Below are 15,631 nucleotides of genomic sequence, written 5' to 3'. Positions count from 1 at the left end.
TTGTGTATGGCATGTGGTTGGCACTCATCGTGCATTTATTATGTGTCTGAATGAATTACCTAGTGATATTCCTTAAGGGCGGGATGTGCACACCACATCAGTAGGCGTGGGAGTATTTGAGAATAGGAATGGACATCTCTTGCAGCGGGATAGGCTATTTTTAAGCAGAACATTTCTAGAAAGAAAAGTCCTGCAAAAACATCATAGGAACACAAGGTCATCAAAAATAGGAATTGAGAAAAAAATGTGTATCTACAATTGTAAACTCATTGACAACCTTTGAGTACAAGTTTTATCAGTCATAATGCAGAACCAGATGGTAATGATTTTATAAATGAGTCAGTGTGAAGGAAATCAGGGCAGCTGGTATAGACAACCTATTTATTGTAGGGTTTTGTTATCATCACGAAATATAAAGCAATGTTTGCATGGAGTCATGTTCATTAGTGTCTGTCGGTTCTACACAACCATTAATGAGACAAAATGGCCCTCATAGTATAAAATTAAAGAAGGATAAATGAGACAAAGAATTAAGTTTCCATGTAATTACATCTAACCCACTGTGAAATATATTACGTGGATCAAGACTGAAGAAAAGAAACAAACAAAAAATGAAGTAAACTGGTTTAATTGAGGCCGCTTGCCATGCATAGCTGTGTAGAATCAGCCTCCAGAGATTCGAGCAATGATAGCACTTGAGAGTTGATTCATGTCTCTATACTTGAGCTAAATATTGACTGTCAAAACACACATAATATATACATGCTCACAGAAATAGACATGTTAAATAAATGGTGGTTGGGAATTTCTGAAGTACTTGGTATGAACTTTCTTCTTTTTAAACCCTTAGGTTTAGGCACTAAAGTTTGGGATGTTATGGTGAAAAATTTCATTTATGTTAATTCATTTCAGAGAAAAATCTACTTTTAATAGACTATTGCCTCTTTTTTGTAGGTTTTTTCATCTGTTGCTGATATTAATTATGACCCACATCGCTGGTTAGCAGAAAGCAAGGTAATTAATCTTTGAATCCTGACGTTTTCATAATATTTATGACCTTCAAGGTATCCTCTTTGGGTTAGTCATATATTTTGTCACCTGACTGAGCATGTGAAGCTGTAATACTTCATTGCTGGGAAAGATGTCGTCGTAATGCATTTAAAAAACCTCCATGTTCCTTCAGTTTAACATTTAAAAATTAGCTTAAATACATAGGGGTCGAATGAGAGAATAAAGGAAGGTAAAACTGTGGAAATATTAAAACTAGACCGTTAGAGAGACAGATTCTTCTGCCTTTTCCTGGGGATGGGCAGTGTCTCTGGAACTGTACACAGGTCAGTGCGGCTGTAACCAGCCTCCATTTACACATATGTACTTATTATATTTTGGTTCCTGAGAGTAAGCTCAAAGCCTGCCAAATCCCTGTGTGGCTTAAGCAAATCCCTTTACCTCACTGGATGTCTTGTTTCCTCATTTACAAAATTGGAGGGATTAACTTTGTGTTCTGAAGAGAATGTTCCTGCTTCATGGTTCTTTGGCATTATGATTCAAATTACGTGGAAGGGAAGCAAATATAAGTAAAATTAAACAATTTGCTAATTTTGGCAAAAAGATTCTTCTACCCTGGAATAATTTTCAGCTATCTTCATATATCAGGTCAACTTGGAAATTCAAATATATAGAAATTAAGGTATATAGTAATTTATAGAAATTAAAGTATGTATTGGGTTGTCGGAAAAGTCATGACGCATTTTTGCAACGAAAAACAGAGAAAAAAATATATCATGACTTTTACGACAATCCAATAGAAAATTATGACCACATAAGACATAATCTGTTTATTCAAGTATCAATACTTAAGCATTTGCATTCCTTTTAGGACTAGTTATTTTCAGATGTAGCATACTAAAATGGAAAATCTTCCATCACATTTAATTCTGTAAGAAGACCAACTGTACTGTAAACCTGACCAATGTGATCCAATTTAGGATTTTATTGCAAGAAAGAACCTTTAGGTTTGTATAGTGCCTTTATTTAAAAATATGAGGAAAGTGAGGTTTCAGAGAAGGTATGTGACTTTCCACTGCCATAGAAAAATGGAAAAATGGATTACATACCATGTCAGACTCATAATTAGTACTCAACCATTATGTGTATTGCCACCTGAAGTCTTTGTTCATTAAACCAAGATTTATTTTTTATTTTTTATTTTTTAAAATTTTTATTGGGGAACGGTGTGTTTTTCCAGGACCCATCAGCTCCAAGTCAAGTAGTTGTTTCAGTTTAGTTGTGGAGGGCGCAGCTCAGTGGCCCACATGGGGATCAAACCGGCAACCTTGGTGTTATGAGCGCTGCGCTCTAACCAATGGAGCTAACCGGCCGCCCCAAGCCAAGATTTATTGATAGTTTACTTTTTTGTGTACAGACATTGGGGATATAAGTGTTAGCAAGCCATGGAAGTTAATACGGGAAAAATTTTGAAAATTCTTAAGTTGTGTTACATTGTTTTAGAAATATGTAAACATTGACAAAGGAATACAGAAGAAGAACTAACTATGATGTTTGTATTGGGAGGGTGGGAGGGTATGATGCTGCCTGCCTGCATGTCACAGAAAGCTTCCGCAAAAATGCAATGTTTAAACTTGGTCATTCAAAAAATATGTGGAAGTTCTCCAGTTGGCTAATTCAAGTATAACAATGGCAAAAAGACGAGACTATTTGAGTAAACACAGATAATGCCCTAAGATTGGTGTGTAAGGAACAGGTAGGGGGTGGTAGAAAGACAAGCTTTACCTTTGAAGGTAAGATATGCATTAGAGATATCTCCCCTCCTCCCAAAACAATTCCTAATAAGAAACTAATAGTATTACGATTGAACATTGAAATGTACCTAACCTTGTAAGATTTTCTATCCTACTTGAAGTACAGTGCTCCTGTGCATTCCTAACCATTGTTGTTAGAACCAAATGCAAATTTGTATTTATGCCACCAACATAAGAAATTCGGAATATATGTGTCTTGCTGTCCCAGAATTTTTCGGCTAGAGCCTTCTGCTGTACATTAATAAAGCATTTCTCTTTTTTCTTTTCCCCAACTCCACAGTTTTGACAAGAGCAATGTACTTGGGATTTTCTTTCCAGTTAAAATCTTTATCATTTCTGAACAGAAAGCTTTCACTGCTGTTGTTCAGTTAAATTATGAGAGCCAGAGATGACTCTTAATCATAGCTCTTTAATTTGGGAGCTAGTGAGCAGCTTCCCTTATCATTTAATGGGATTGAACTCCTGATCAGATGCGTTTTAATACTGCATGAGACAACTGTTACTCTACAGTGTAAACGGGTTGTGATAAGCAATACCATGCTGACCAACTGACTAAGGAGGAATTGAATCTATTTACTGAAAGATGGCTTAGGTTATTGATGGGCTACAATACTGTGTTTCCCATGAACTATGGCTAGACAGCTCTATAAGTATTGAAGATAAGATCTGAATTCAGAGGACAAAAACTATATGGAAAGTAGAATTGCTGTTCAGCTAGTTCATGCTGGAATCTTGGGGCATCAGAAGGACCTCTGAGGGCATTCGGTAATTGTTTTCATAAATCTGCCAAATGAATTTCTTCTGTTAGTGTAACTCCTAAAAGAGCTGGAGGATTGGGTGGGGATAGTGTCGCTGTTGCTTTTTTGTTGGCAGTGGCGGCATGACATAAACATGAAGTCTAACTAAGTTGGACCAGGCTCCCAGATAAAATAATGAACAAATGGTAAGAATAACATGGTATGGGGAGGAAGAGGGTTGAGATGGTTGCTAAGGAATGCCAGGCAAGGAATTCCCAGGAATTAGGGATTTGTTTTTGTCATAAATCTTGACAAGGCATGTAGAGGCCAAATTTTATTCCGTTTCACAGAATTTACTGAGAAATGACTGGACTGTGACCCAGATGCCATGTTGTATAATGAGGACATAAAAATGAATTAAGACATGATGCTTCCACTTCTCCTTGAAGAGCATATTTTCTCTAGAAAAGCTGACACTTACGTAGATAATTTCAGTATTATCTATAAGAGCTGTGATACAGGTATAGAGAAGTTTCCATGTTGGCTGATGCCTCAGATGTATCTTGAAGCTAGCCGGGCAAAGAAGAAAGAGTTTGCATGCAGAGTAAGCAATTGTAGGAATGAATGGCACAGAGGAGAAACAGCACGACAAATGCAAAGAAAAGCCCAGTGATTTGGCAATACTGCAACATGGACGTGTAACGCAGAACGGCAGGGGTGGAGCTCCAGCAGGTGGAGGTTAGGTCCATCAAGAAGAGCATCGTGTGCCATGTTAGGAGCTTGGGTTCAGCTCTGCATTTAGTGGGGAATCACAGGAGTTTTGAACTGGAGAGTCATAGGCTCATATTTATATATACGAAACTTCACTGGGGTAGTGATGTTAAAGGTGGATGAGAGGTTGGAAGACCAAAGGCAGGGGGACCATGGAAGAGGTCGATGGGTGAGAACCAGGTCTCTGAGTGAGAAAGTGAGTGTCTGAATTTAGGAAATTGTAGAGAATTAGAGGAAGACAGAGTGGAGTAGTATGTTGGTGACAATAGGCAAGTGAGGTTTAATGTAATGGCAGAAGGTGGTGGAGGAGGAGATATCCAGGGTGTTCAAGCCAAATTAGAAGACCCCAGTCAAAGGCTGGTGTCTGAATAGACAGGCAGGCTGGGTCCTAGATAGGCAAGCAAGCAGAAGTACTGAAAGAGTTTCCACCAGGGGTTGATATCCAGAAAGTTCCATTTGAGTAGGAAAGCCCAAAGAGAAGCAGGAGGAAAAAAAAATACAGATCAGAGTTTAGGTTCAAATCCTGGAAAAAAAAGGAGAATCACCCAAGACATTCACAGTGAGGAAATCGGGACAAATGGTCAAATCTAGAACAGGCAAGCACTCTCAGGATGGAACGATGATACGGGTGAGCATCGCTGTTGACCCCAGATCTTATGTTATCATTTTATGATAGCAAATAAAAGAAAAGCTAATGTCAGCTGCTCTGTAGCACAAGGCAGGATCCTGAGTGCTCTGTATTTACAGAAAACAATTTCTCGTGGGAGCCCATGCTCATTATCCTCTTAAGATGCGCAGAGGTGAATTTATATGCTTCTTTGGCAGTGGAGAGCTTTTCTTTCTCAGCCTTTATCCCACTGTATGGAAATTCCCGTCTACCCTTCTCTTTCTTCAGTCTGTAAGCTTCATGAGGAAGACCTGTGTCTTTCCTGTTTCTCATTGCATCTTTAGCACTTACCACAATGCTCAAGATATATTTATTTTAAAGAGTATTTATATCAGGCTTGCTGTATTTTCCTACTCAGGTTACTTTCTCAGCTTAAATATCATGAAGAATAAAAAAGAAGCCGATTAGACTGCAGTAAATATATTGATTCTCAAATGTTGATTTTTATTTGGTCAGAACTGTAAACTTTACAGTTATATAGATAAGCAGTATACTTCCAAATTATTTGGGGATTTTCCTATACTATCCTGTTTGGTATCACCCCAGAGTCACACTTTTTAGAGTGTAATGTGTTCTAGGTGTTGACAAGTACTCGCTTTGCCCTACTGTTTTTGTAGTATTATAACTGAAGCAGCTTCAGACATCAGATAGCTTGACTTCTTCATTTTGTAGATGAGAAAGGGGCCCTGGGAATTTTGAATTTTACCCGAGGACATAAAACTGTTGGGTTGTCGGAAAAGTCATGACGTATTTCTTCTATGTTTTTCGTTGCAAAAAGGCGTTCTGACTATTCCAACAACCCAATAATTGGCTACTGAGAAGGGTTTAGAACCTGGGTCTCTGAACTCTGTGCCATTGCTTCTCCCCATTGGCTGTGGAACCTACACTTGAATATAAACTTTGCATTTATTGTCTTTTTGGGAGGTAGATAGTTTAAAACAGTCATTGTGTGAGAATTAGACCCAGTGTATCAAATTCTTGTTGAAGGATGTGAATTATCATCTGGTATTTTATCCTTCTGGCGTAGACATCAAAATGCGATACAGATACTCAAGTGTCTTCATTCATTTGTTGGAAATATATTTTAGTTTTTGTGTATACAGAACACAGTCAGTTCAGTTGGAGAAAGGTGTTTTATATTTTTAAATATGTACTCTTATCAAGGAGATATGTTTGCTTTCTGTTTGATTATATTCATAACTATAGAAAAGTGGAAAAAGTATTACTGGAAGAATGAAATTTTGGGGTCAACTTGGATTTGAAATTTTCAGTTCTGGTTCAATTCTTGTTTTGGTGGCCTAACAGATTCTGAAAAATTGCCATCTTCTTTCTTCATACTTGTTATATAAACATTTCCTCTCAAAATTCTTTTTAGAGTTTTGGCAAAGGAAGCTTAGTAGGTACAAGCGGCAAAATTATGATTCCTAATATTATTGCTAACTCTATCAGCTGTAGTTTTTTTATTCAAATTTTGTGTTTTCCTTGGTTTTTAGCTTTGAGTCATTCCTTAATGACTTTAGTATATTTCTATACTAAATCTCAGTAGAGGAGATTTTTATAGATTATAAAGACCATTTTGATTGTTTTACTAGATAATTATGAATATTCCCACCTAATTACAAACTATCAACTATGAAGGTAAAAAACTGCCTTATTTAGACATTCTTCCTCTATTTTAGTTTATTTAGCAATACTCAATGTAGTTAAATAAATGAGCATATTATGTTATCTGTAAAATGCTCTTGCGAGTGGTTAATAGAATGGTGTTTGCACTGTGACTAATAGCCTTGTCAGCTGATTATTATTTGGAATTGTTGAAGTTATTCTTATACTGTCTTACAAGCTGTTTCTCCAAGATACGTAATGAAGATGCTGGTTGTTTAACCAACACTGACTCTTATAATTGATTATTGGTTGATTAAATTTCCATAAGTTGGTATTTTGTTTTGTGGGATTAATATATTCTGCATACATATTCAATTCATAAAAACATCTAACTAGCCTATTTTTAAATTTTGTGTGGCAAAATAGGTCTCATTGTGTTAGTCTGCTCAGGCTGCCATACCAAAACCCCACACACTGGGTGACTTAAACAACAGACATTTGTTTGCTCACAGTTCTAAAGGCTAGAAGTTTAAGATCAAAGTGCCAGGGTTGGTTTCTGGAGAGTCCTGTCCATGGCTTGTGGAATGCCTCCTTTCATGCAGGGGTGGGGTGGGATGGGGTGGTTTGGGGATGTTGGGGGTTGGAAATCTAGAGGAAGATGGGGGAGTGCAAGCTTGCTTCTAAGCCCTTGTGTCTCTTCCTCTTCTTTTAAGGACACCAGCCCTATTGGTTTAGGGCCCTACTCTTATGACCCCATTTAACCTTAAGTACCTTGCTCAGAATCCTATCTCCAAATGCAGTCACACTGAGGTTTAGGGCTTCAAAATGTGAATTTTGGGGTACACGATTCAGTCCATAACACATATCAAGCCCGATTAATGGTTTGTTTTCAGAGTATTTTTGTTTGTTAGTTACGATTTTGTTTTTACCAGAACCAATAGGATTATTGCTATGACAAAACAGATTTGTTGGTTCTCCATTATTATTTCTTAGCGTTGGTACTTAACACAGGCCAAACACTAATTATACTATGATTGGAATTGTAGTGGGCCAAATCTCGTTATAGGAGTGCCTTTCTGAAGAACATCAGTGATACCAAATATTTTATGAAAAGCCAAGAAAATCATGGCTAATTTTTGCACCAAGTTTTAACTGAAAAAGCCATTATGTATTTTTTATTTTGCTTAAATTCATTATTGTCTATATTTGTTCAGATCATTATGACATTTTTTCCTAATGTTTTGAAATGCTGCTGTGTTCTCGATTTTTGTCTTTTTTTAAAATTAGATATAAATGTCATTTTTTTTTTTTAGACTAAACTTCAGTGGCTCTGTGAGGAACTGAAAGAGAGAGAAAGTAGAGAGAAAAGTCTGCGGCACGAGCTAATGTTGTGCAGACAACAGCTCAGGAATATGACTGAAAACAAGGAATCTGAGCTCCAGTGTCTCTTCGAACAGATAGAAAGGCAGGAGAAGCTTCTGGAAGAAATCCATCGGGAGAAGAGAGGTGTGTTAGCTGCTCTTACTTTATTTATTTTTGTTTGTATTTCTGGAAACCTAGGATCGGGAAAAAAACCCTACTTCTCTTGCCTCTAGTTCAGACTATTCCCATATCCTTCTCCCTTCTTTATCTCTCCATTTCTGGGTCCAGAAATGTTCTGCCCTGAGAGCTTTTCCGTCAGCTCCCGGATCCATCCTGCTTCCATCGATAGCACTTGTGTCTGATGGCCATTTGAAAGTGTTAATGTGGTAAGATGTGTTTGTTCTCCTCTGGTAAAATGCCAAAATTTACATTTTACTTCAGGAAAATATCTACTAATTCATTCAACAAATACTTATTTTGTTCCTATTTTGTCTTAGGCACTGCTACAGGTACTAAAGGCACATTAGTGAATAAATCAGAAAAACGAATACTCTTGTTTATGTTATGTTGAGTGGGGTGATGCAAAATAGGTATAATAAATAGGTAAATTGTATAATAGACGGTTATAAGCACAGTGGTGAAAACAATAGAGTAAGGGAAGGAGAGTTTGGAAGAGCAGCGGACAGGGTTTAATATGCTTAATATGTAGGCAATACTCAACTTTAAAAAAGGTAGGCAAGAGACTTGGAAAGCTGTTTTTCTCTTCACTTATATTAGAGATGCATCATGACGGGGAAAAAAGAAAATGACAATTATGTATGGGGATCATGTGTGTCTTATGTTATGTTGGCCTTAGGCCTTTTCTTTATTGGTGAACTTGATTACTTTGAGATCCAGAAAGAGGCTTAATGTAGTGTGTCCTGCTAAGAAAAACTCAACGTTAACATATGGTAATCCTTTTTAAAATAGTTTTTTTGTTTTTCATTTTAGTGATCAGGATTATACTCTCCCTACATACCACTTAAAACTGTTTATTACTGCACTGCAGTGATTCTCAATTTTTTGGGTATCAGGACGACTTTATAGTCTTAAAAACTCTTTGAGTTCTCAAAACTTTTATTGTGCGTTATGTGTATCCACATTTACCATATTAAAAATTAAAACTAAGAAATAAAAGTATTTATTCCTTTAAGATAATTATTATAAACCCATTACATGTAACATAAACATTAATGAAATTTAACTCTTCCGAGACAAAAACCTGAATAATGACATTGTTTTTGTCAATCTCTTTATTGTTGTCTTGAAGCAGCTGCATTTTCATTTTTCCTTCTGCATTTAATCTGTTGTTTTATTACATTTCATGTAATCTCTGGAAAAACTGCACTTTACATTTGTGAGAAATTGAGTGTGAAAAAGGTCACTAATATCTTAGTACTAGTATTAAGGCGTCTTGGGCAGACCCCAAACCACTCTGAGCGTTGCTGCTCTAGCGCTATTGTAAACATTGCCAGTATAGGAAGTCAAAGGATGCTCTTGTGTTGTTTTGTTTGTTTGTTTTTTAATGACTACAATGGTGCCTAATTATGGGATTTATAGGTAAAATGCTATATAGTCTCTACACATGTTATGGAATACTCACTAATTAACACTAGACTACAACCCGGTTTTCCTTTTAGCAAACATTATCAGTATTGTCACCCTGTAAATCATTTCTTTCTTTGTATATGGATTAATGCAATAGTGTCTTATAAATACATAAAATTGTGGGGAGAAATCCAAAAGAACCAAATACTTGTGCATTTAAATAATTTTATTCAAATGCCCAACTTTTTCTTAAAAGCTTCAGAAGGTAAGACTGTAAAGTGTGTAATCTCTCAAGGTGATTGTTTTTATGTCTACTTTTTGAATTTAATGAAAATTTATTGCTTGCTTTGTATCTATAGAGCATTTGAATTTCTTTCTGCATCTTGGAATCAGCCTTTCATGTTTTTAAAAAGGACCTATTGATGTTTTCGATAGCATTATGATAAATGTAGAGATTAATTTGAGGAAAATGGACACCATCATATTGAGTCTTTTAATCCATGAACATGGTCTATTGATCCATCTATTTAGGTTTCTTTTTAACTTTTCTCATGGATGTTTTGTAGTTTTCAGTAAATAGGTCTATTATGCCAAACTGACACACATTTTTTTTTTTTTTTAAAGATCTTATTGGAGAATTGGGGGAGGGAAACAGCAAACAGCGTTGAGGAATTGGGGAAGGGGAACAGACAAGTTGCTGTCCTTTTGTTCTTCAGTCTAGTTGTGGAGGACGTCGCTTCACTGGCCCAAGTTGGTATTATCATTGCGCTCTTCCCGGCTGAGGCAGTCGGTCGCCAGCCATTGGACGGCCGCTCATGGCAGCTCACGGCAGCTCACACTGCTGGCCCCTCATGCTGGCTGCCGGCCACTCACAGTAGCTTATGGCAGTCCACTGTAGCAGTGGCTGCAGCCTACACCGTCACTGGTGACTCACGGCAGCTCAGCTCCAGGTTGAGCTATTATTTACAATCTTAGCTATAGAGGGCGCAGCATAACTGGCCCATGTGAGAACCAAACCGGTGGCACCAGCAGCCCTGCTGCTCAGAGCTCGTGCTCCCAAGACAACTCTTAACCAACTGAGCCACTTGGCTGGCCCCGACACACATCTTTTAAAGATTTAGTCCTCATTTTTTCTGAGTTTTGATGTTCTATTAAATGACATTAAAATTTGAATTTCCAACATTCTTTTCTAGTATATAGAAATACAGTTGATTTTTTTGTATATTAAACTTGTATTCTGCAACCTTATTAAGCTCATTTATTAGTTATAATAGCTTTTATTGTTGTTTTTGTATAAAGTTTATATTATTTTACTTTATTTTTTTAATTGGTTTCAGGTGTACAACACAGTGCAATAGTTATACCTTTTACCCCTCACAGTGACAACCCCCGCCTCCCCCAATCCGCCACCCCACTCCCCCCCTATATCATACATATCTATTACAATTCCATTGACTCCACTCCCACACTATACTCCACATCCTGTGACTATATATATATTTAATTATAGTTGACATATAATATTATTCAACATCAGCTTCAGGTGTACAGCGCAGTGATCAAGCCTCTACCCCATCCATGAAGTGGTCTCTCTAACAAGACATGTGACCATCTGACACCCTACAACATATTTACAACATTATTGTATTCCCCAAACTCTCTTTCATATCCCTGTGGCAATATTGTAGTTACCTATTTATGCTGTCTAATCCCTTCCCCTTCTCCCTCATCCCCATTCCCCTCCCAACTAGCAGCCATAAGTTGTTCCTCCATATCTCTGAGACTATTTCTGTTTACTTTGCTTGTTCATTCAGTTTTTTTATTCCACATATAAGTGAGATCATAAGGTATTTATCTTTCTCTGACTGACTTATTTTGCTTAACATATGTATGATAGAATTCATCCATGAATCTTCTGGGCCTGTAGATTTCATTTTGGGAAAGTTTTTAATTTTGAACTCAAATTCTTGAATAGATATATGGCTATTCAGAATTTCTGTTTCTTTTGTCAGTTTTGTTAATTTATGCCTTTCAATATATTTGTCCATTTCATCTAAGTTGTCAAATTTTTTGGCCTGATTTTTTATATCTTCTTTTTAATCTTTTTTTATCTCTGTAAGATCTATACTTATGCCTCCTATTATATTCCTATAAAGGTAATTTGTTTCTCTGTTTTCTTTATGAGACCTGCTGAGTGTTTTGTTAATATTTTTAAAGAAATGACTTTTTACTTTTTTGTTTTTTATATTTTACTGATCAAATTTTGCTAAGTCGTGTTTTCATTATCATTTAGTTTGAAGTAGAAAATACTTCTCTTATGATTTCTTCTTTGACCCATGGGTTTCTTTTTTAGAAGTATGCTGCTTGCTTCATTTCCAATTATGTGGAGAGTCTTTAGATATTTTATTATTGATTTCTAATTTAATACACTTATTGTCATAGAATGTACTCTCCCTGATTATGATCCTTTGAAATTTATCAAGACTTGTTTTATGGCCCCAAATGTGGTCTATCTTGATGAATTTTCCATCATTTATTGTGAAATGTCCTATAAATGTCAACTATACCAAATTGTTTCACAATGTTCTATGTCCCTACTGATTTCTATACCCTTACTGATTTTGTCTACTTTTGTCAGTGACTGATAGAGGATTGTTAAAATATCTAATTTTTACTGTGAGGTGTTATTTATTTATTTATTTTTTAAATATTAGTGTTATTTATTTTACTACATATATTTTGAAACTATGTTATTATTATTAGAGCCTGCCTTAGTATTGATTGTGAGAATCATCCAGTAAGGAACCCATGGGAATAGTCACACTGAAAGCAAAAGAGAGACTAATGAAGGATATTAGTAGTGACAATAAATTAAAAGATATTGTGGCCAATAAATTAAGAGATCTTAGTGCCAAGACTAGATGGTGTGAGAGAGAAAGAAGACTCAAAGGACTCTAAGGTCTCAGTGGTTTTGGCATTGGGCAAATAGGGAAGTCAGGAAGTAAGGGCTGATTTGGAGAGAAAGAAGGGTCCATTTTTTCCCTATTTCTTAAAATTATAAATGAAAAGAGTTTCAGGAAGACTCAAACTTTTGTAACAGAAATGATATGGTAATCATTGCCTTATGTGTATAAGATGTTGCTATCTTGTAATACAAGTAATGAAGACCAAGCAAAGGCTGTTAAGAGTTGGAGACTTAGAAACATGTTTATTAGGAAGCAGGATGAAATAAACACATTGCTAGAAATATAAGTAGCTTGTTCCTGGTGAAAAGGGGAGTATTGATTCTTTAGTTGAGGTCCATAGGTGGAAATTTTAGGACGACTTGTGATTTGATTTAGATCTTGAAGAATGCAGCATGATTTCCATGAGATGGAGAGGAGGAAGGGAGATTCTCTGCAGGATTTATCTGCATACTGACCTCTTGCACATTTCAGCATTTGTTCGTAGTGATATCCACAGAAGAGTTGAAGGGCAGAAAAACTGATGATTGCATTTAGATATTTCTGAAGTATCAAAGTCAATTTTTGAAATTTATATTTGATTCCCTTCATCATATTAGAAACTTAATTTCTAGGTAAAACAAGGTTGACCAATCTGTAAATGAAACATGAGACAGAAACTTTTTGTTTGCTGAAATTAATGCCATTCTCTGCACACATATTTTTAGTTTGATTTAATGTCACATTAATTGACACATGCCAGGTTAATCGAGGCACATGTATAATACAAGGAGATTCTATCAGTGAATGCTGCCACATGTGTAGATCTGAGCTGTCTTAGGCTTCCAGGGCTATTTGGGCCTGGGGATTGGTGTTTGAGTGCTCCAGAAGGAGAAGAAAATCTCTTAAAGAGTCAGTGCCATGGACCTCTTAGAAATTAAGTAATTATTGACTGGGATAGTCTTTGTTGTCATGAATAGCAATAAAGTTGAGTAGAGAGATGTACAAACTGCAGCTAGGAGGATTTAGGTATATTATTTTAACTTGTGTAAGTAGTTATTTTTAATAATTTCTTCATAAACCAACTGCTTGCTGCCTTCTGAATATTCTGATAGCTCAGTGCTCCTGTACGTGTCAGTATTCATCTATAAGAATATTTTGAAACTATGAGGTTTACTAACATCTAAAGTTTATGTGGATTTTGGGATGGATTCCTTTTTTTAAAGATCTACAGAAGGAGGAACATCTGCATAGTATGATACAGTTGTGTTCCTGCTATAGAAAATGCTAATGATTCTGAACAAATATAGCAGGCAGTTTTCTTAACTTATTTTTTTTTTAACTGAAATTATAGACGCTTATTTAAACAAAGGACCCTTCTTGCTTTCGTCACTCTGTGGTTGTGGCTGTCACTAATTAGTGTACATAATTTTTCTTTCTGGAATAATGAGAAACTTGGCTTGGCGCCTGAAATTCCTTTTCCTTAAAGATAAAATTTGATTTTCTTTTACCCAATTTCCATTTGGGAGTAGGTGTTATACACATTTGGCTTTGTTGAATTAGGTGGAATCTTCACCGATTCCCTACTAATTTGATACTATGATAAGTATAATATAATACATAGAAAGACAGTAATTCTCAGGAGCATGGAGTGTAGAGTCAGGCTTCCTGAATGTGCCCCTTCCTGTCACATATCACATACTGGGAATGTAATTGTAAGGATGAAATAAACCATTGTCAAGGCCTCTTTGTTACTGACTTATCTTTTCTGAATTGAAGGGAAGCACCAGTAGGGTGTGGAAGAAGGGAAAACAGTCCTCCAGCTACTTTCAGAAAGTTTTGGCAGCAAAGGACTAACTGGTCAGCTTGGTCCTTTGTGTTTGATTAGCATTTGTACCTTAGCCAGGCAGTAGGCAGTGGAGAAAAGATGCATCATAGACCTACCTTTTTTTTTTTTTTGAGTTCAGCAGTATTAAGTCTTATCTTGGCAATGACTGTGGGTGTGGCAGCATTCAGAGGGCTGTTCTAGCCCAGAAAGAACTTATCGTATTTTGCCATATATAATGTGCACCCACGTTTTTGGCCCAAGCTTTCAGGGACAAAAAAAATTTTTCGTTTTAATTTTTTAATTTAAATTTTTATTTGTTTATATTTAGGTACTTATTTTTTGTATTATAATGGAATTTTAGCATTTATTTTTTAACGTATTATTGCACAAGAAACTTTATATAAGAAATAATTACAAAATCCAAGAACAGATCCAAGGTACAAGAAATTCTATGCACCTGTAACAAATTTATGATATTTATGCATCATAGAAAGCCAAGACTCTTCCTCATTGCAAGTTCATGTCGTAAGTTCAACAAAACTGTTGAATTCCAGGGTATTACTTTGCATACAGATATCCTTATTGATTTCTAGAGTTACACTTTTAACTCATAAGTATAAATAAAAAAATTAAAACCATTTATATAGATTCTACCCATATATAATGCATATCATTATTTTTTCCTCACAAATTTGGGCAAAAAAGTGCACATTATACATTGCAAAATACGGTACTCATTGCCTGAATGAGTTTTGGGCAGACACATAATTAAGTGTGTTTAGCCAAATGTATCCACTAGAATGTAAGTTCCATGAAGGTAGCGGTTTTTTTGTTTTGGTTAACGCTGTATTCCCCAGTGCCTAGGAAGAACCTGGCACATAGTAGATGTGTCAAATATTTGTTGAATAAGTGAATAAAAAAGTGAATGAATGACAGCTGCACAGTTAATAAGGGAGCCATGATATTAATGTTTAGTGAAAAAAATATCACCCATGGTGAATTCTGCATAACCAAAATAAACTCTGAGTAACCAAATGACAAATCAGCAAATATTTGGCAGAAGTTAAGTAATTTTATTGGAGTGATTTACATTTTGTTTATGATACTCTGGGATTAGGTAGCAATACCTGTCTTTCCTAATATTTCAGTTATGTATTACGTGTTACAGTAGAAGTATTTAAACCATTTATATTTTTATTCATTTCATAACAATATTTTCAAAGCGCCTCCTGATTCATTTAGGGACACTATAACATTGTTAGTAGTAATTCTAGCTCCATTTTGTACTACTATTTGAGTTAGCTCTCTAG

General features: G+C 35.9%; 1 protein-coding gene across 1 annotated transcript in view; it reads left to right on the top strand.

Moving 5' to 3' along the window:
- CEP128 (centrosomal protein 128) overlaps positions 1-15,631 on the top strand; it is a 365,357-nt gene that overhangs the window by 154,828 nt on the left and 194,898 nt on the right. Inside the window, exons 18-19 of the mRNA XM_019646219.1 lie at positions 955-1,014; positions 7,916-8,108. Coding sequence (XP_019501764.1) covers positions 955-1,014; positions 7,916-8,108 — 253 coding nt within the window. The remainder of the gene's footprint in view (positions 1-954; positions 1,015-7,915; positions 8,109-15,631) is intronic.

The sequence above is a fragment of the Hipposideros armiger genome, unplaced genomic scaffold, assembly GCF_001890085.2.
Source record: "Hipposideros armiger isolate ML-2016 unplaced genomic scaffold, ASM189008v1 scaffold_99, whole genome shotgun sequence".
Lineage (NCBI taxonomy): Eukaryota > Metazoa > Chordata > Mammalia > Chiroptera > Hipposideridae > Hipposideros > Hipposideros armiger.
Note: the sequence above shows the minus strand (reverse complement) of the source record. Positions and strands in the feature narration are given on the sequence as shown.